Source organism: Pristis pectinata, chromosome 35 (genome assembly GCF_009764475.1).
Source record: "Pristis pectinata isolate sPriPec2 chromosome 35, sPriPec2.1.pri, whole genome shotgun sequence".
Classification (NCBI taxonomy): Eukaryota; Metazoa; Chordata; class Chondrichthyes; order Rhinopristiformes; family Pristidae; genus Pristis; species Pristis pectinata.
In genome coordinates, this window is record NC_067439.1 from 11855792 (window position 1) to 11875671 (window position 19880).

At 41.9% G+C, this 19880-nt stretch overlaps 1 protein-coding gene across 1 annotated transcript in view; it reads left to right on the top strand.

Annotated features, from left to right (window-relative positions):
* The window catches only part of supt5h (SPT5 homolog, DSIF elongation factor subunit), a 60899-nt gene that overhangs the window by 33465 nt on the left and 7554 nt on the right, over positions 1 to 19880 (top strand). The window contains 11 exon segments of the mRNA XM_052044393.1: positions 642 to 797; positions 3492 to 3638; positions 6118 to 6264; positions 8873 to 8998; positions 11686 to 11770; positions 12333 to 12440; positions 14420 to 14522; positions 15110 to 15237; positions 18218 to 18323; positions 18508 to 18666; positions 19065 to 19233. Of these exon segments, the coding sequence (XP_051900353.1) occupies positions 642 to 797; positions 3492 to 3638; positions 6118 to 6264; positions 8873 to 8998; positions 11686 to 11770; positions 12333 to 12440; positions 14420 to 14522; positions 15110 to 15237; positions 18218 to 18323; positions 18508 to 18666; positions 19065 to 19233 (1434 nt within the window).

Here is a 19880-nt window from a genome sequence, read left to right on the forward strand (position 1 = left end):
AAATAAAATGACGGTTCCAGTCTTGTATTAAGTGTAGTAATGGATTGTTCTTTTCACTTGCAAATTCAAACAAAGAAAATCCATGCTTTTGGGAATCTAATAACCAGCTGTCAAACTAGTGGACAGGAACCCCTCCTGGAAGTGTGACTCTGCGGAGGATGGGTGAGACCAGTAACACTGTAAAGCCAATTTTAGTTCATTAATTTCTCTGGAAAGTTTCTTGCATGAATCTTAGATATTTTGGTGGTCTCTTAGCTGAGAGTCAACACATTGGGAGAAAGAAAATATTTGAAAGAGATTTAAAAAAAATTAAACCTCAAATGGTCATTTTATCTTTTGTAAAGATGATGTTGGTAAACGACTAATGGGCATTGGAATGTGCAGATGGGGTGCACCTTAAAGAAAATGATTCAATTTAACATTTTGAAATAAAAAATAGAAAATGCTTTTTTAAAATTAAAAGTAACATCTGTGGGGAGTGAAACAGTCAACATTTGATGAAAGATCTTCAACCTAAAGTATCTCTGTTTCTCTCCTCATTGCTGCTTGATCTGTTATTTTCAGCATTTTCTAATTTTTATTTCAGATTTGCACCGTCTACAGTCTTTATGCTTTTAATTCCAACATTTGTTTATTTCCAGGATCCTTTAGAGTTTCCAGCCCATGAATTGCGCAAATACTTCAAAATGGGAGACCACGTGAAAGTGATAGCAGGGCGTTATGAGGGAGATACAGGACTGATTGTGCGAGTGGAGGAGAATTTTGTCATTCTTTTCTCTGATCTGACAATGCATGAGGTAATATTTTGTAAATGACATACTCTAAAATTGTACTGTTACTTTGAAGAAATCTTGATTTATGGTGAACGTTAGCAATATTTGCATTTAAATAGTATCTTTTAATGTAGGAAGATGTTCGGTGGCACTGCAGAGGAGTCTGCTGACAAGTATCAACACCCAGCTAAGAGACAATGTGCTTAAAATCTTTAAGTTTTAAGGGCCTCAAAGGGGAAGAAAGAGGAGCTACTGTGAAGTTTGACAGGATTCTGGAACTTAGTACCTACACAACAGATAACCACCAGTGGTGGAGCAAAGGGTAATGAGGATGCATAAGGAGTGTTCTTAGCAGTGAATGGTGGGATATTAATAAAGAAAGGCATGACACCGAACATGAGGATAAGAATAAAAATTCAGGCTTCAGTACACCATGAGACAATATAGGTCAGCAACATTGTAAGTATGCTAGTTCAGCTTGACTGGCTGGGATAGGGAAGGGAATCAAAGGTGACTGCAGATTATGGCTTTTAATTGCAGCTCATCCAGAGCTGGCAATGCAGAAAGGGTTAAGAAAGGAGAGGTATCACAAAGAATCTGATGTAATGTCATGGTGTGACGTAAAGATGACATGTGAAAGGGAGAGAGGATGGTGCCAGTAATGGATATGGAAGAGCCCAAGGTAACAGCGTGGGGCATAGGAAGCAAATCCATAAGTTGATTCTTTGGCTACAAGTGGATTAGTAGGAGTAGAAGTTAGCAAGATTGATTCTCTCCATTGAAAAAAGAGAGGTGGTTAAGAGAAATGAGGTTGTGTATTGGGGGGAGGGGGGGAGTGGAAACTGAGGAACAGGAGAAGGAAAAGTAAACGCTGGTTACTATCAGACAAATATTTGAATGTTTGGTTAGGGCTGTTGAAGTGCAGGGTAGGATGTTTCATGGATGGAGTTGTGGGACCTGGATTTGGGAGGTGAAAAGATATTGAAGAACCTTGGGGTGTTTAGAGCTACGGTGGTATTTCCAACCATGAAGCAGCCAGATTGTGTTTTTGTTGAGATGGGTAGCAAGTGTTATGGTCAGGGCTGTATGTGATCTTCATAGAGTATCATGGGAGCTATTGCTATATAATCACTGATCCTCCTGAGTGATTATAGTTTAAAGGAATGATCTTTTTACCAAGGAGGTCATTCCAGGGGAACAAATGTGTTCTATTTTTACAGATGTCCATAAACCGATTTTGTCCCTAACTTGTGTGGGGGGGGGGGGGGGGAGCATAAAAATGACTTTATGGTAACCTAACCACAGTATTGTAATGAAAGGCATAAAACTGATGATAAAAAGCAATTACTAAAAATCAAGAGAGGTGAAACTAGTTCTGCCATTCGTAGGAACAAATGTTTGCAAATATGTCAGACTTCTGAATTTAGTAATATGGGAGCTCATTCATATGTAGGGGTGTTCATAACCTGGGGTGGCCTGCATATGGGAGGATTAGTATTTTCGATTTTTGTCTTCATCTTAAATACTAAAATCACCAACTCCAGGAAACATCATGTTTAAATAGTGAGGCCATTGTGATTTCAAATTCTGGTCCAGGGAATTGATTAAGTATTGATCTGTGGGTTAAGCTGAAACTAAGTTGCACACAAAGTGGTCCTGTAAGGAGGGGGAAAGGATTGCGGAGAAAAGAAATTTTGGACAGATCCAAAATTTGGATTTGTCCAAAATTTCTTTTGAGAAAGGAATACGCTAAGGGTGTAGTACTCAGTTCCAAACTAAGCCTTGCCGAAATGATATTATTACTGTGTGTCACAATGGGAGTGAATGGCTTGGATAGTCCTGCTGGGATTCAGCTTTGCAAGGCAAGGGATGGATGCTAAAGTGTCATTAAATCTTGGCAATTGGGTAATCATCCAAAAAAAATTGAATTTAAAGCATATTGGCCATAGTTTAATAAACTGATAACTGTTTCAGGAGGCATTTCTTGAGTCAAAAGTACTGGGGGAAAATGTCTGGGTTATGAATTAGTCTAGTTAAGAAATCTGAAGGAACCAAATATAATTTTCTCATTTAATAATTGTTTTTCTCTGTTTACTGACTTGAATATTAATGTAAAGTTTAAGGGAGGATTGCACAACCTCTGATCTATTTCTGTACTGTGTCTGGGTCAGTAATCAGATGCTGACAGTATGTCTCAAGGCACTGCTCGCTAATCACTACAGGTTTGAGCAATCTGTGATGCTTTACTAAGAATTTCATGTCCTGTACTTGTTTGTGTCAACTCCTTTCTGATGGCAATGTAATGACATCTTGTCTTAATTGACAAAGCCTTTTGCTTGGTTCCTGTTTTGTCTCTTTCCCAAACTGTCTTGTTACCAGTGTTTCCTAGGTTCACTGGCATGGGGTAGCAGTAGCTCCATGGCGTCATCTCCAGATTATTACTATTCACAACGTAATTAAGTGTGGCAATTTTTTCCACACCTGCTGGTATATCCAAGGTGATCCTGGAATATTGTACTGGAGCAGGAATTCTTTTAAATATTTTCCTTCCTTTTTGAGAGCACTCGAGGTCAACACTTCATTGGTTGCCTGGGTCTGGTCAATTCTCATCTGTTTTATTCTGTTAGAAAATGTACACCTTGTGCTTTCAGGTAACTTGCACAGTGATGCAGCTTTACGATGCATTGTTTCACCCAATCCTCTCCCACTGTTTTTCAGCTGAAAGTACTCCCGAGGGATTTGCAGCTATGTTCGGAAACGGCATCTGGAGTAGATGCAGGGGGTCAGCATGAGTGGGGTGAACTGGTGCAACTTGATCCACAGACTATGGGAGTCATTGTCCGGTTGGAGAGAGAGACATTCCAGGTACAACGGTTGATTACAGACTACAGAAGTAAGCCTTTTGGGATGTATTATAAGATAAGATATCTTCATTGGTCACATGTACATCGAAACACAGTGAAATGCATCTTTTGCGTAGAATGTTCTGGGGGCAGCCTGCAAGTGTCGCCACTCTTCCAACGCCAACATAGCATGCCCACAACTTCCTAACCTGTACGTCTTTGGAATGTGGGAGGAAACCGGAGCACCTGGAGGAAACCCATGCAGATATGGGGAGAACGTACAAACTCCTTGGAGACAGTGGCCGGATTTGAACCTGGGTCGCTGGTGCTGTAAAGCATTACGCTAACTGCTACACTACCGTGCCTGCTAAACGTATTGCTAATTATTGGAGATCTTATAGAAGAAGTGCGATACTTGTAATTTGACTGGGCAGTATATTCAGTGATTGTTTTATAACTGGACATTTTAATGCAGAAATTCCTCAAGCAGTCAGAAATTCTGGCTGTTAAGAGTAAATTTGTTGGTTTTCTTGGGCTGCTTATCAGTATTTTCTATTTGTCGCCCACACCAGCATCATATATTTCTATCTAGGTCCAGGGCATCTGGCTGTGCATCCTATTCATCTGCAATATGGTTAAGTTTAATTCCTTTTGTAGTTTGGAAAGAACCATAATCACATTGCTGGGCTAGATTTCTAAGTTAGAAATGTTGTTGCTCTGGACTTGTTCAGTGGGCATGAGTTGAGCTTTAACCAGATGTCCATCTGTTAGGCAATGTATAAAATAAGGCCAAGACTTTAATCTCAATTGGTCAGGGTTGGATTTGAACCTACTCTTCAGAATCTAGAGTCTTAATGATTTTGGTTTTCATGTTGCCATTAACATCGTAAAGTGTTCTGTGGCTTTTTTACAGCTATTTATTAATCAGTATTGGACATTGAACCATATATAGAGACATTAGGATAGGTGATACAAATTTGAAAAGGTGGGTTTTAAGTCTGGCGTTGGGCATATAACCAACGTGACTTGCTCAATGGAGCCGTCTGAGTGCAATTAGGGCCCCAATGCTGGAGACAATATTTGTATCTTTCCAGTGCTCTGTTGCAGGTTGTTCAAGTCTTAAAAGCTTTATGGAGGGCAGGGAGTACTGTTGCCTTGTGCATTGTGAGTTTTGTGCCAGTTTTGAGGTCTTGATCTCCAAAAACCCATTTTGCTCGGATGGCCAAATGTGTATTAAAGGTGGTGGTGATCTAGTCATCAATGTCTGCCTTTACTGAGGGGTGGTTCATGTTTTCCAAGGTCTCACTGTGAACTTTCGTCATCAGAGGGCAGTGCTGTATAGTGGAAGCAGATTAGTTGAGGACATTCGGTTCGTGGGTTTTGGGTGTAAGACCCATCCTCTTGTATTCTTCAGTGAATGAGTCAATGGTGATTTGAAGCTTGGCCTTAATGTGTGCAAACAAAAGGATTGTTTCTGTACAGTTGCCTAATTACTGAGGTTGGGGGTAGCCTTGGTTCCAGAATATAGGTGCTGATTGTTAAACATTTTCCCATTAGTCCTGTAGATTAGCTCTACTTCAGCAGAAAGCTTCTTGAAGGTGAAATCCAGTACATCTGGAGAGAAAAATTGAAAAAAGTGTCAGGACAAAGAAGAGCAGCCTTGCTCAACCCTACTCTTTCCTAAGATTGCTGCTGTTGGGCACCTGTTGACTAGGATTGTTATTGTGAAGCAAACATAAGGTGGGCATGAAATTTTGTTGGAGGCCACATATGATGAAGAAGATGCTCCGCAGTCCCTTCTGATTAAGAGTCAAAGGGTTTAGTGAGGTTGAGAAAGGCAATGTCTAGAGGTCAGTGCTGCTCCTTGTACTCTTGACAGTGTTGTGCAGTGAATACCATGTCCATTGTGCCTCAAGATGTACAGAATCCACAATGCACTTTGTGGAACATTAGGAGGACCTCTCTGCAGTTAGTCCAGTTCAATTATTTTTGTAGACGGTCATGATTCTGGGATCTCTGAGGTCCCCTTGTGCATATCCTTTTCTTTCCTAATGTGGGTAATGAGGTTGTGGGTTCTTAACTGCCGAGTTTTAGAACTTCATCTCTTCCTGAAGTTGTTTTTTAGTTAGGATATGGCCTTTTTGATTTCTTGTTGGTCAGGAATAGCAGCAAGGCTGTACTAAATAGACCACTGTGGGATTAAGTTGAGAGCACTCGCATCAAGAACAAAGTGGGAGCTTAGGTTTCTGAAGAGTTCCTTCCTGTGGGTGCAGATGCTGTCTCTGTCCTTGATAAGTTCACCTCCCAGTGAAGTGGGACGGCCTTTAGCGTTTAGGCTGCAGATGACCTTGATTGTTCTGAAGAACCCATGTATGTCGTAGCTGACGACAACATTGCTTGGATTCCTGTGCTCTTTCTACCCACTATCTGTTGTTTAGGTCCTCTTAAACGTGGGCTGAGAACTGCAAGCACCTTGGTCATGTAATGTTTGTCTTTTGCAGGTTCTTAACATGTATGGGAAGGTGATTACTGTACGGCACCAGGCAATAACCCGGAAAAAGGACAATCGGTTTGCTGTGGCCCTGGACTCTGAACAAAACAATATTCATGTGAAAGACATCGTCAAAGTCATTGACGGACCGCACTCGGTAAGACTTGCTTGCTTGGCTTTTCCTTAGGACCACGAGAATAGTAATTTGAAATAGTTAAGTCATAGGGTCATCGAGAGATGCACAGAAACAGGCCCTTAAGCCCAGTGAGTCTGTGCCGGTCATTGATCACCAGTTTACACTGATCCTTCAATAATCCTATTTTTATGGGATTAAACATTTTATGGGATGATGACGAAGAGGCATACGGGAGTGAAATAGATTGGTTGGTTGCTGCAACAACCTTGTATTCAATGTCAGCAAGACCAAGGAAATGATGGTGGACTTCAGGAAGGGGAAGTCAGGAGAACACACACCAGTCCTCATTGAGGGATCAGCGATGGAAAGGCTGAGCAGCTTCAAGTTCCTGGGTGTCAACATCTCAGAGGATCTATCCTGGCCGCAACACATTGATGCAATCACGAAGAAAGCGCGGCAGTGGGTCTACTTCATGAGGAGTTTGAGGAGATTTGTTTTGTCACCAAAGACTTGCAAATTTCTATAGATGTACGGTGGAGAGCATCACCGCCTGGTATGGAGGCTGCAACGTGCAGGATCAAAAGAGGCTGTAGAGGGTTGTAGACTTAACCAGCTCCATCACTGGCACAACCCTCCCCACCGTCAAGGACATCTTCAAGAGACTATGCCTCAAAAAGGTGGCATCCATTATTAAGGACCCTCTCCATCGGGGACATGCCCCTTTCTCATTACTACCATCACAGAGGAGATACAGCAGCCTGAAGACCCACACTCAACATTTTAGGAACAGCTTCTTCCCCTCTGCCATCAGATTTCTGAACGGTCTATAAACTCTACCTCGTTATTCCTCTGCTGCACTTTTTTTTTGGTAATTTATAGTAATTTTTATGTCTTGCACTGTACTGCTGCTGCAAAACAATAAATTTCATGACATATGTCAGTGATAATAAACCTGATTCTGATTTCAATCCCCCCCCCACCCCCCACAGATTCTGCCATTTACCTGCACACTTCAGTCAAATTAGTGGTCAATCAACCTACCAACCCACATGTCTTTGGGATGTGGGAGGAAGCCCATGCATTCACAGGGAGAATGTGCAAATTCCACACAAATGGCAGCTGAGGTCAGACTGTACCCGGATCTTTGGTGCTGTGAGGCAGCAGCTCTATTAGCTGCACCCGTGTCTGGATTGCCAACTACACATGAAGTAGAAACACTTTCACTAGAACTGCACCCGACATCCATCACTGAAAATCCAATTTAAAAAAAGACAACAGAAATCTGAAAATGCAAAAGCAGTAATGAGACCTGCAAATCCATTTTACAATTCAAATGAATATGAAATGAGAGTGTTGCACAGCCACTTTTATAATTCACCAGTAGCAATACTGAATTAAGTGTTCAAAGTAAGCATCAGCACCATGCATCTTTTTGTATAGATACAGAAAAACATTCCAGTACAAGCCAGAAGAAACAATCAGAAGTATTTATTTTTGCACCATGAATTTTTGATTCGCTGCGTGGATGACAAAGTTGGCAAGTAATGCCCATCCGTAATTATCCTTGAGGAGATGAGAGTGAGCCACCCTCCAGAACTGCCAGAACGCTTTGGGATGGATGTTCCAGGATCTAGACCTAGCAACGATGAAGAAATGATATTTCCAAGTCGGGATGGTGTGCGACTTGGAGGGGAGTCTGCAGGTAGAAGTGGTGTTCTCAAGTGTCTGCTGCCCTTGATGGTCAAGCATATATGTTTTGAGAGGCTCCGGAGGAAACTTATGAGGATGTTGCCAGAGCTGGAAGAGATAGTTATGAGGAGATAGTTGCATAGTTGTCATGTCCTTCCCTTTGTGTGATGACCAGAACTGTAGCTGTAGCTTCAGCATGATTTCCCTGATCTTGTATTCTGTCCCTCGGGCATTAAAGGCAGATATTCTGTAACCTTTTAAACAAAAAAAAAACCTTATCTGCTTGCCACTCTACCCTCAGGGATTTGAGGACATTTTAGTAGATTTCTCTTCTGTGTCTACTCTACTACAAATCCTTTTAACCCAAAAGAAAGCCTTCATCAAGTTATTCTTTTGATTTTGCATTTCTTCAAAGAATTTGTGTACAGGAGTAGAGATCGGCTCTTTCAACTATATAGACCCCTAGTGAAAATTTATGTGGAATAGGTCTGATCTCCCAACCCAAGGAATAATATACTTGTGAGAGAGGGAGTACAGGAAAGATTAATCAAATTGATTCCAAGGACAGTGAATTTGTAAGTCAAGTGGCATATAAACTGTAAATTAATGAGCTGGGTCTCGATGGCTGTTGCTGGCAATTTGATACAAAGGCAAGTATTCGTATACATAAAAGAAAACCTGAACCTCCAAATATTTATTTGGAGATAATTTTTCATCTTTCATCTGGTCTTATTAATTTTTCCTCAGATATGTCAATCTAAGGTGTATTTTGTTCACTTTATTGCAGTTCTTTATATAAATACTGTTGTTCTCCAAGTCTTAGCTCATTAATTTTTGTGGTCACCCAGTTTTATAAGTGAAGTATGTAACTTTGGTCAAAATATGCGGGCAAACAGTATTTTGCTGAATAGGAAAAACTGTAAAATACATTTTTTTTCAGGGCCGTGAAGGCGAGATTAGACACTTGTATCGTAGCTTTGCATTTCTACACTGTAAGAAGTTGGTGGAAAATGGTGGCATGTTTGTCTGCAAAACGCGCCACTTGGTACTTGCTGGTGGTGCAAAGGTAAGCAAAATAAAATACCTTTTTAAAATCAAAATAGGGAGTATAATTCCAGTCTTAAAGTAAATGTACATTTCCTAAGGTGAGTTGAAAATGTTCTTTGTATATGTAAAATGGGAAGGGTGTTGCTGAATTTTCCATGCTACTGCATAGAGATTGGTGTTAAAGATCCCAGGCAATTTAGCAAGGGAATTTTTATTCTATATGTTTACAAAGGTAGTTTCAATGCTAAATGGTGATATAAAATGTTACCAAACGTTGTGAGTGTAGGTGATGACTGCATGCACAAGACTGGATCTGGCACCAGATCTGAATTTTGCAGTCGTCCTTGTGAAATCCATCTTCGTATTTATATTTTGACTGCTTTTGAACTCTCTTCCTCAAAGGTTGGAAGCAGAGTCTTGAATATTTTTAAGGCAGATGTAGACAGATTTTTGAAAAGCAAGGGGGTGAAAGGTTACTGGGGTTGACAGAAATGCAGATTTGAGGGTACAGCCAGATCTTCTTAAATGGTAGGGTGAGGTCGAAGGGCTGAGTGGCTTCTTGCTCTCAATTTGTGTCTTTGTTTGGAAGTCTGAAATAAAAACTGAAAATGCCTGAAATGCCCAGCAGTAGTGGACACCAGTAGTGGAGATGGAATTAAAATTTCAGGTCGATAACCTTTCATTGGAACAGAGAAAAATTAAAAATATTTGTTTTAAATTGCGGAGAAAGGGGAGGGGGAGAGGGAGGGAGAGAGAGAGAGAGAATAAAGAGGGTGTCTGTGATTGGGTGGAGATCAAGAGAGACCCCTGGTGATACTGATTGAGACAGCATGGTGAAGCTTGTTAATCACAACTGATCTGAGAGATGCAATACGACGATAACTTTAAGTGGGGGAGGAAGCAGTGCTGGAACTGTGAGGTACAAAGTAATGCTAATACTGCAAATCTGAAATAAAACAGTATCCCGGAAATACTCAGCAGGTCAGGTAGCATTTCTGGAAAGGGAAAAGCAGAATCAATGTTACAAGTTTGATGGCCTTTCATCAAAAAAAAAATCAGTTTTGACCCAAATTGGAAAGACTTAGTTATCTGAAAGTGTCGAATTCATTGTTAAATCTTGAGGGCAGGAATGTGCCCTCTTCACTTCTTCAATTTCATTCAAACATCATATCCTGTTCACATAGCCACAGTGACTATCCTTAATCCCTGCCTTTCCGAGTGCAGATTCATCTTGTCCCTACCAGTGAAGTTAGACATGCCTGCTTGTAATTACCTCGTTTATCCTTGACACCACTTCTGTGGCCAGAGGAGATTTGTAAATTTCTGTTGGAGCTCCAGTAATCTCCTTCCTTGCCCGCGACACCCGCCCCCCCCCCCCCCCCCCCCCAACCTTCTGGAGTAGCTTGGGATATACTTCAGTCACTAGGGATTTATCCACATTTAAACCTGCCAAGATATCTAATTATCTCCTCCTTTTGGATGGTAATTTGTTCCAGAGTTCTTTTGTTCTATCACCTCTTTCTCTGAATTCTTCAATTATTCTTTCTCAGTGAATACAGATGAGAAATATTCATTTAAGATCTCAACTACATCTTCCATGCACATATGCCCATTTAGTCCCTATCTTATCTCTTGCTGTTACTATACTAATAAGATGCTTTTGAGTGTTCCTCAATCTTGTCTGCCCAGTGTTATTTTGTTCCCCCTCTTTGCCCTCCTATCTTTACACTTTCTGTTCTCTAGAAGGTGTTCCACCACATTATAAGTTCTCCACACCTGCTTCCTTTTTTCCCCTTATCCAACCCTGGATATCCCTTGTCATCTGGGTTTCCCTGGACTTGCTGTCTTTACCTTTCATCTTTATAGGAACACATTGACTGTGAACTCCCACTGTTTCACTTTTAAATGATTCCCACTTGTTGGATGTAGACTTGCTTGTAGGTAGCTGTCTTTGGCCATGTCCTGCTTTATCATTTTTGAAATCAGCCTTTCCCCAATTCAGGGCTTTAATTTGTGTTCTATCCTTATTCTTTATAACCGTCTTGAAGAGGTATGGTCGCTATTTCCCACTGGCACTTCCTCCACTTCTTTGCGAATTCCCACAGCTGCAACTTTGTTTTGTAAGAAGTGAGTGGAGTCACTTCTGTCTCCACCAACTTGTCAGTAATGGCTACTTGTCTAAGTTATTGGAGCATACAGGTCCTCCCCAGCTTACAGATACCCAACTTGTGTACAGCCTGTACATTTGAACAAGCATCTGGGAGACTGGTGGGATGGTTTTGCTGGCTGCTGCAGGGTTGGAGACATCTTCTGCCAGGTGGGAACTTGGTTCATGGTCACATTTCCAACTTGCGAAGTGTTCAGGTTACAAACAGTTCATGGGAATGGGACCCTATTGTAATCTGGGGAGGATCTGTATTCAATACCTGTAGAACCATTCTGCAACTGGTTGAGAAAACAATCTTAATTTTCCTTTAAACTAGTGCTGCCTCTTGATCTTAAATCAAAATCAATATGGACCAGTTCACCAGTTTTAACAACAGAAAATATTGGAAGCAAGCAGCATGAATCAGAGAGAAACAGTTGATGTTCCAGACCAAGGATATTCCCTTCTGCTGTGTGCTTCCAGCATTTGCTGTTTAGTTTCAGATTTCAAATATCTGTGTATTTCTTCTCTCTAATTCATGAGTTTTACTTCTGTTGCAGCCAAGGGACGTTACAAATTTCACAGTAGGTGGTTTTGCTCCTATGAGCCCACGGATCAGCAGTCCGATGCACCCCAGTGGTGGAGGTGAGTGCACATTGTCACCATGAGGACTGAAATTTGCTTTGGTCCAACACGACCTGTTCATACAAGTTAATGTGACACAGTGTGCTATTCCTGTCTTGTCTCAGGAGCACACTCCCATCGGTTTCATACAGTTGGGGGGTAAGCTGGCACAGCAGTTAATTTATTGGTTCAGTAACCCAGCAACCTAATTATGACCAAGGAACATGTTTGAAATCCACCGTGGAATGGATAATTTCAATGCAAGTCAACAAATAAGCCTGTTAGGACATTGCAGCCCTCAATAATAAATGACGTGGTTTAATATAATGTTGCATTTTCTTGCGAGTAGTTTAACAGGACTAGCCTGAAATGTAAATTCAAATTTGCCATATTATTTTAAATGTGTTAAAGCCATAATTTGTTTTATTTCAATTATTTCTTGTCTTACATTTTGTGCATTTGCCCCAGTTCCGTGCTAAGATTTAGTCTGTATCTGAAGTTCTGTATGCATGGTACATTTTGGTGATTTCATTAATAGCTTTTTTGCAACTGTGCAGATTCAGATAATTATTTTATCTTGCAGCCCCTCGAGGCGGCGGATTCGGAGGACAAGGAATGGGGCGTGGTCGAGGACGCAGAGACAACGATTTGATTGGACAGACAGTTCGTATTTCACAAGGGCCATATAAAGGTATGTCTGCAACAGAGACCTTTTAAAATAACACCAACTCGTGAAGGCCACCTGGTCGAGATATTGTGCACCACAGGACCTGCTAAACCTCCCGGTGGTAGTACCTGTTCCTGATGTACAATTTTGTGTTCACAGTCTCTCCAGTGTCAGGTTTTGTGCATCAAATTTTTAAAACAATAGAATTAAAATTCTATGTAAACCATTAACAACTCAGTAACTGCAGTATAAAAATCCAAATAATTATTAGTAAATATACTTGATTGTAGATCATGTTGACTGCTTGGTTGTCACTGTATCACCTTAATAGGTGAAGCTTAAATTGTTTCTTTTTAACTCATTGATTAATACTCTCTGTGTGGCATAGTACAAGTCCAGGCAGATGTCATGAGAAGGGGATCATAAGATAATAGATAATTATTCAACCCCTTGGTCTGTTCTGTCATTCAATATGATTTTGCCTGACCTTTTTTTTCTCCCTTCTACTTGATTGTGTAACCTTTAGTACCCTTGCCTAACATAATTCTATCATTCTCAGTTCTGAGACTTTAATTTGACTATCAGCCTGAGGTTTTTTTTTGTTGGCTGGTAGTAGGTAGTGTTCCAGAATTCTTCCACCCCTTGAAGGGTCAAACCTCACTTTGGGATAAGATGTTTCCGAATTAAAAATTAAAACTCAAGCAATTCATCCTCACTGAAATGTAAATATCTCACCTCCAGCCTACTTCACGGTACAGTTCCTCCCCAGGTTACGCATGAACACCCGACTTGTGTACAGTCCGTGCACATGAATGAGCATTTGGGAGACTGGCTGGATGGACTTACCGGCTGCTGCGGGGCTGCAGGCATCTTCTGCCATATTTGCAGCCGGATTTCCAACTTGTGCACTGTTCGTGTTACAGATGGTTCTCGGGGACGGAACCCTGCCCTCACCTGCAGGTGCATTTTGAAAATGACTCATTTATTTCATTTTCAGATTTGCTAATTGCCCTTGGAGGTGAGGTGCTGCTGTCCTACTGCTAAAGATGCTCTCACAATACTCTTGGATCAGAGTTTCAGCATTTGGGCTCACTGAAGGAATGTTGTTATATTTCTCACTCAGGACAGTGTACGACTTGAAGGATAACCTTCAAGCGATTCTATTCCCTTGAGCTTGTTGCTCTTGTCATCTTGATTTTGTGGTTTGGGAGGTGCTTTCAAAGTAGCCAAGCTGAGTAATTGCAGTGTGTTTTGTCGGAAATGCATCCTGTAGCCACAGTGCGCCACTGGTGGAGGAAATTAATGTTTAGGCTGGTGGATGGGGTGCCATTCAAGCAGGGTGTTTTGTCTTGGATGGTGTTAAGTTTGTTGGAATTGGACCCATCCAGACAAGTCCTGACTTCTGCCTTGTACATAAAGTCTTTGGGGTGTCAGTAGGTGAGTCGCTTACTACGATACCCAGCCTCTGATCCACTCTTGTAGTCACAGTATTTATGTGGCTAGTCCAGTTGTGCTTCTGGTCAGTAGTAGAAGGCTGATTGTGGGGGATGCTGCCATGGTAATGTGGTTAGATTTCAAGGGTTAGTAGTTGCACTGTGCTTTGTTGGAGATGGTCAATGCCATGTACTTTTGTTACATGATTGTTAACGGCCACATATCATCTATTCCTGAATGTTGACTAGATCTGACTGCATGTAGATGTGGACTGCTTCATTTACTGTGTAGTTGTGCCTGGAATGAACATTGTGCAATGGTCAGTGAATATTCTTGTTTCTGATCTTGGATAAATAAAGGTCATCAATGACACTGCCCTGAGGAGCTCCTACAGTGATGTCCTGAGGTTGGGATGATTCACCTCGAACAACCACAACCTTCCTTTTGTCGGGTGTGACTCCAACCACTGGAATGTTTTCCCCTTGATGCCCATTGACTCCAGTTTTTCCATGGCACCTCGATGCCAAATTCAGCCAAATGCCACAAGTCAAATGCACTTGTTTCCACAGGTTACATTGGTGTAGTTAAGGACGCAACAGAATCTACGGCTCGAGTTGAACTTCATTCCACCTGCCAGACCATTTCTGTAGATCGTCAGCGGCTCACCACAGTGTAAGTACAGAGTTTCACTGAAAGTGTTGAGGGAGATGAGTGTGCCTAATGCACTAACTCAAATTAGCTGAATCCTACTCCAAATGCCCAGACAGAGTGAAGGCAGCTATGGTTCTGTGAGAACGTTTCCAGCATTAAGTTTGTCTGTGATGTCCCAAGGGTTAGACTCGAACAGGTTGCTGATCCTCACTGATGGCTTGGAAGTGGATGGTGACTGGAGTATTATGCTGACGGAACTAACCCAAGCATGGAATGAATTTCATAGGGATTGGAGGGCATTGGCAAAGTAATGGGCAGGAGCTGATTGGTCTTCTGCTCCTAATTTGTATGTAACTGGGAATTGTTCAGACTGATCCTGGTTAATCTGAAATATTGTGGTAGTTCTAGAAGGTGGAGGTTCTGTGTATATACAGCTTGTATATTTTTTATCATTTATCTGTAGAATTTAGTGTTGATATTTAATATTTTATATTTAATATCTTTAATCCCAAAGGCAGTGAAATAAATGTGCCTCAAACTAAATAAATGATTTCTTAAGGTGACATTTGTCTCATAAATACTGAATGATTTAACATTTGAATTCTCAGGGACTCAAAGAAGAAGGGTGGCTTGACGTCTGCCTATGGTCGCACGCCTTTGTATGGCTCCCAAACCCCACTGTATGGCTCTGGATCTCGGACACCCATGTATGGTTCCCAGACACCCTTGCATGATGGTAAGATCACTCAACCAGATGGAGTTTTCCTTCCATTCTGAGTTCACCCTTTCCCATTGGTCATTGTAACTAAATACTTGGCATCATTAACTAGGAATTTTGGCTTTGCAGAAGAACATTCTGAGACAGTCTGTAAATGTAGTAGCTGAAAAAACTCTAACTTGGGACTGGCATATGACAAGAGATTGGCTCAATTAGGCTTGTATTTATTAGCATTTGGAAAAATGAGGGGATTACATAGAAACCTACAAAATTCCAACAGGATTGGGATGGATTAGGTGCAAGATGGATGTTCCTGATGGCCAGGGAGTCCAGGACCGGAGTTCACAATCTAAAGATAAGACTAGGCCTTTTAAGACTAAAGTGAGGAGAAATTTCTTCTTCCCAAGAGTGGTGAACCTGTGAAATTCTTTACCACAGAAAGCAGTTGAATATATTTAATGATTTGGCTTCAAGAAGGAGTTGGGGATTGTTCTTGGATTAGAGGGATCAATGGATAAGAGGGGAAAGCTGAAACAGCATTGAATTTGGACGATCAGCCATGATTATGTTGAATGGCTTGCTCCTACTTTCTATGTTTCTATGAATAACTTGGATTTTATCTGAGGCTTTACACTGTCTGGGAAAAGGACAACTTGCTCGGGGAGCTCAATCATGACCATCTTCAAGAAGGGAGACCATTTTGACTGCAGTAACTCCCTGCTATCTGCTCAGAGAAAGTCCTCACTAGGTCCTCCTTAAATGCCTCCACCTTGTGGCCACAGAGATGTTCCCTGGATTGCAGTGTGGATTCCATCCATTTTGAGGCATCCTTGAATTTCACAGCCCACATATACCTGCTACACGATTACACCAAATCATGATCTTAATGGATCCCAATTTTACTACAGACAAGCAAGGCTGCGTTGTTGCCTCTACTCAATTTTTCTCGCCATAATACGGCACTTCACCGCCAACAAACTTGCCACTGGAGTGGAGTGGAGTGCAAAAATCCTCCAACACCATTGGAAGTTTAAGTGACACGAGAATGCAGATGCTGGAATCTGGAGCAAAAAAACAAACTGCTGGAGGAACTCAGCGGATAGCAGTCCAGGTGAAGGGAGTCGACTGTCCATTTCCCTCCACAGATGCTGCCTGACTGCTGAGTTCTTTGAGCAGCTTGTTTTTTGCTGGAATTTTAAGCTAGCCTGTCAGTGTTTTCTCCTAGGCTAACACTCCAGGTTTGAGGCCCTAATTACGTTCAGTCAGCTCCATTGAGTCAAAAAGTCATACAGCATGGAAATGGACCTTTTGGCCAGACTGGTCCATGCTGACCAAGATGTCCCATCCAAGCTGGTCCTATTTGCCACTGTTTGACCATAACCGTCTAAACCTTTCCAATCCACATACCTGTCCAACTGTCTTTTAAAAATTGTTATTGTTCCTGCCTCAACCACTTCCTCTGCCAGATCATTCCACATACAGACCACCCTTTGTGTAAACAAAAAAAAAATTGTCCTTGCGTTTCTCTTTAATCTTTCCCTTCTCACCTTAAACCTATGCCCTCTAGTTCTTGATTCCCTCTGGGGGGAGGGGGGGGGAGCGTGGGGGAGGAGACTGAATGCATTCACCTTTTCTATACCCCTCATGATTTTATACATATCTATAAGATCACCTCTCAGTCTCCTACATTCTAAGGAATAAAGTCCCAGCCTGTCCTACCTCTCCCTATAACTCAGTCTCTCAAGTCCTGGCAGCATCCTTGTAAATCTTTTCTGCACTCTTTCCAGTTTCATAACATTGTTCCTATAGCAGGGCGACCAAAACTGAACACAGTATTCCAAGTGCTGCCTCACCAAGCATCCTGGTGAGGATGACTTCCTATATTGGTCAGCCTTTATTGTGTGTGTGCCCAACCAGACTCCCAACATAGTCTGCTCTGAGCTCTGTCATGGGAAATGATTGTCAGGCGGACAGAGGAAAAGATTTGAGGACCTTCTCAAAGCCTCCTTTTAAACAAAAAGTGTGACACTCTTGCTGACTTGTGGGAATCCCTTCCAAACTACCGGCTGTTCCATTGACTCTACCTCGGACAGAGTCTTTGAGTCCCCCATGTTGGCTCGCCAGCCACCTGGAACCCACAGAACCAGAGTGTGACAAGTCTGCCTTCATCACATGGATTGGAAAGGTTAAGAGGGATATAGGCCTAAAGCAGGCAAATGGGACAAGCTTAGGGTGGGCATCTTGGTTAGAACGTAGAACAATACAGCACTTTATGGGTCCTTCGGCCCACGATGTTGTGCTGACCTATATAAACCTACTATATGATCAATCTAACCCTTCCTTCCCTCCTACACAACCCATAATCCTCCATTGGTTGACATGGATGAGTTGGGCTGAAGGGCCTGTTTCCGTGCTGTATTACTCTGACTCTATCCTGAGGTGCCAGCAAAGAAGTATTATTATTTCAGGTCAAAGATTTTCATCTGCTGAAACATTTACCCTGTTTCTGATGCTACCTGATCTGCTGAGGATTTCCAGCATTTTCTCTTTATTTCTATTTTCCAGCAGCTGCGCCCTTTGTCAGGAGGAGGAGGCAAAAGTTGCGGGAAGGAGGGATGGCCCTGATAGGGTAAAATCAGTGTGACCATGGGGATAAACTGTAAACAAGGTTATCTAATCAGAGTGAATGGGAGCAGTCAGAGAGAGGGAACATAAAAAGAATGTGGGTGTTGCAAAATGCAGTGCAAGAAGATTTATCTGGCAGATTAGGCTGGGGGTGTCCTCAACTCCCAGAGGGACAAAAGAGAAAAATAACACACTGGGCTGAATGGCTCCATTTTAGTTGTACCTTGTGATGGTCCTTTTGCTCCATTCTGACCACTTCGGTATATTTCAGCTAGAATTGCTGCAGAATCTTCAGGGCTACATAATCTAAAATAACTCTGCAAAAACATCACTGAAGATCACTGTGTCTCAAACTAATTTTCCATTCTTCTAGGAAGTCGAACCCCTCATTATGGTTCCCAGACACCAGTTCATGATGGGAGCAGAACACCAGGACAGAGCGGTGCTTGGGATCCTAATAATCCCAACACACCCTCCAGGTTAGCAGCTCTTGAAACCTCAACAGTTACAGTGCACATTGGCTTACAAATTACCACAGATAATGTGGCTTTATCTTTTCACATATGTTTATGTGCATATTAATTTTTTACAAATTTAATTTATTTTGTTTTCTGCCTCAGCTGCAACTAACCATTTTAAAAAGAAATGTATTTGATCTCACAGGAACGAAGAAGACTACGATTTCCCTTATGATGATGAGCCCACACCATCACCACAGGCATACGGAGGAACACCCAACCCACAGACTCCAGGCTACACAGATGTTCCATCTCCACAGGTTAATCCCCAATACAACCCTCAAACCCCTGGAACACCAGCAATGTAAGTACCTGCAAATCCCTTCATTGAATAATTAATTATAGCATTGGTCCTTTTATTCTCTAAAGATGGAACATTTTTTCTGTTTCCATCCCCTTTGTCTATAGTTGCTACTAGGAGGAAGAAAATCTATGCAGAAATAGACAATGGAGTGCTTAGAATTTGAGGCAGAGAAACAGGCTACTTGTCCATGTGATCTATGGCAGTGTTATTTTCCAAGTGAACCTCCTCCCTCTATTCCTTCCTGGCCAATTTCATTTAGTAAGCACCTTTTCGAGGGGTTGGTGATGGTAGAGGGGAAGTAATTTTGATATATGTTCAGCTGGCTTGGCATTGATTGCTACTTGTTTGAAAAGTTTGTTCACTTAATGAGACCTGTTGTTTATCATTTTATTTTTCAGGTACAACACTGACCAATTTTCTCCCTATGCAGCTCCATCCCCTCAAGGATCTTATCAACCCAGCCCCAGTCCACAGAGCTATCACCAAGTTGCACCGAGTCCTGTGGGCTATCAGAATACTCACTCACCAGCCAGCTATCACCCAACACCCTCACCCATGGCGTACCAGGTAAATTTTAAGCCAGAACGTGTATGGATACTTTGCGCATGTATTAATCCAGAACTGTTTTGACCCTGTTGGGTTAGCTTAACTGTACAGTAGTTCGGATTCTGTAATAGATTTGGTCAGGACTTGGATATCAACGAGATAATTGAATATGAAAGAACATAAATAAGAGCAGGAGTAGGCCATTTGGCCCTTGGAACCTGGTCTACCATTCATTAAGATTATGGCTGATCTTCTACCAGCATTCTCCAGCCATGAATTCATCTGCTCTATCCTCCTATTTCTACTTATTTATACATGGCACTGGGAATAATCTTGACATTGCTACCTTAGGAGGTCCTGCTTTTTACCTGCTTCCTAGCTCCTTAAACCCTGCTGCAGGATCTCATCCTTTTTTCTGTGTGGTCAGTACCAATATGGACCATGACCTCTGACTGTTCACCTTCCCCCTTCAGAATGTTGTATAGCAGTGGCATCCTTAGCCCTGGCCCCATGGAGGCAATGTAACATCATGGAGTTATTTCCAGCCACGGGCTATGTTTTCCCTCACCCCACTGAGTCTGCTATCACCATTGCTCCTTCACTCTTCTTCCTCCCCTCCTTTTGCGATGCCACGCTCCTGGCTGTGACCACAGTTATCTGAGCAACAG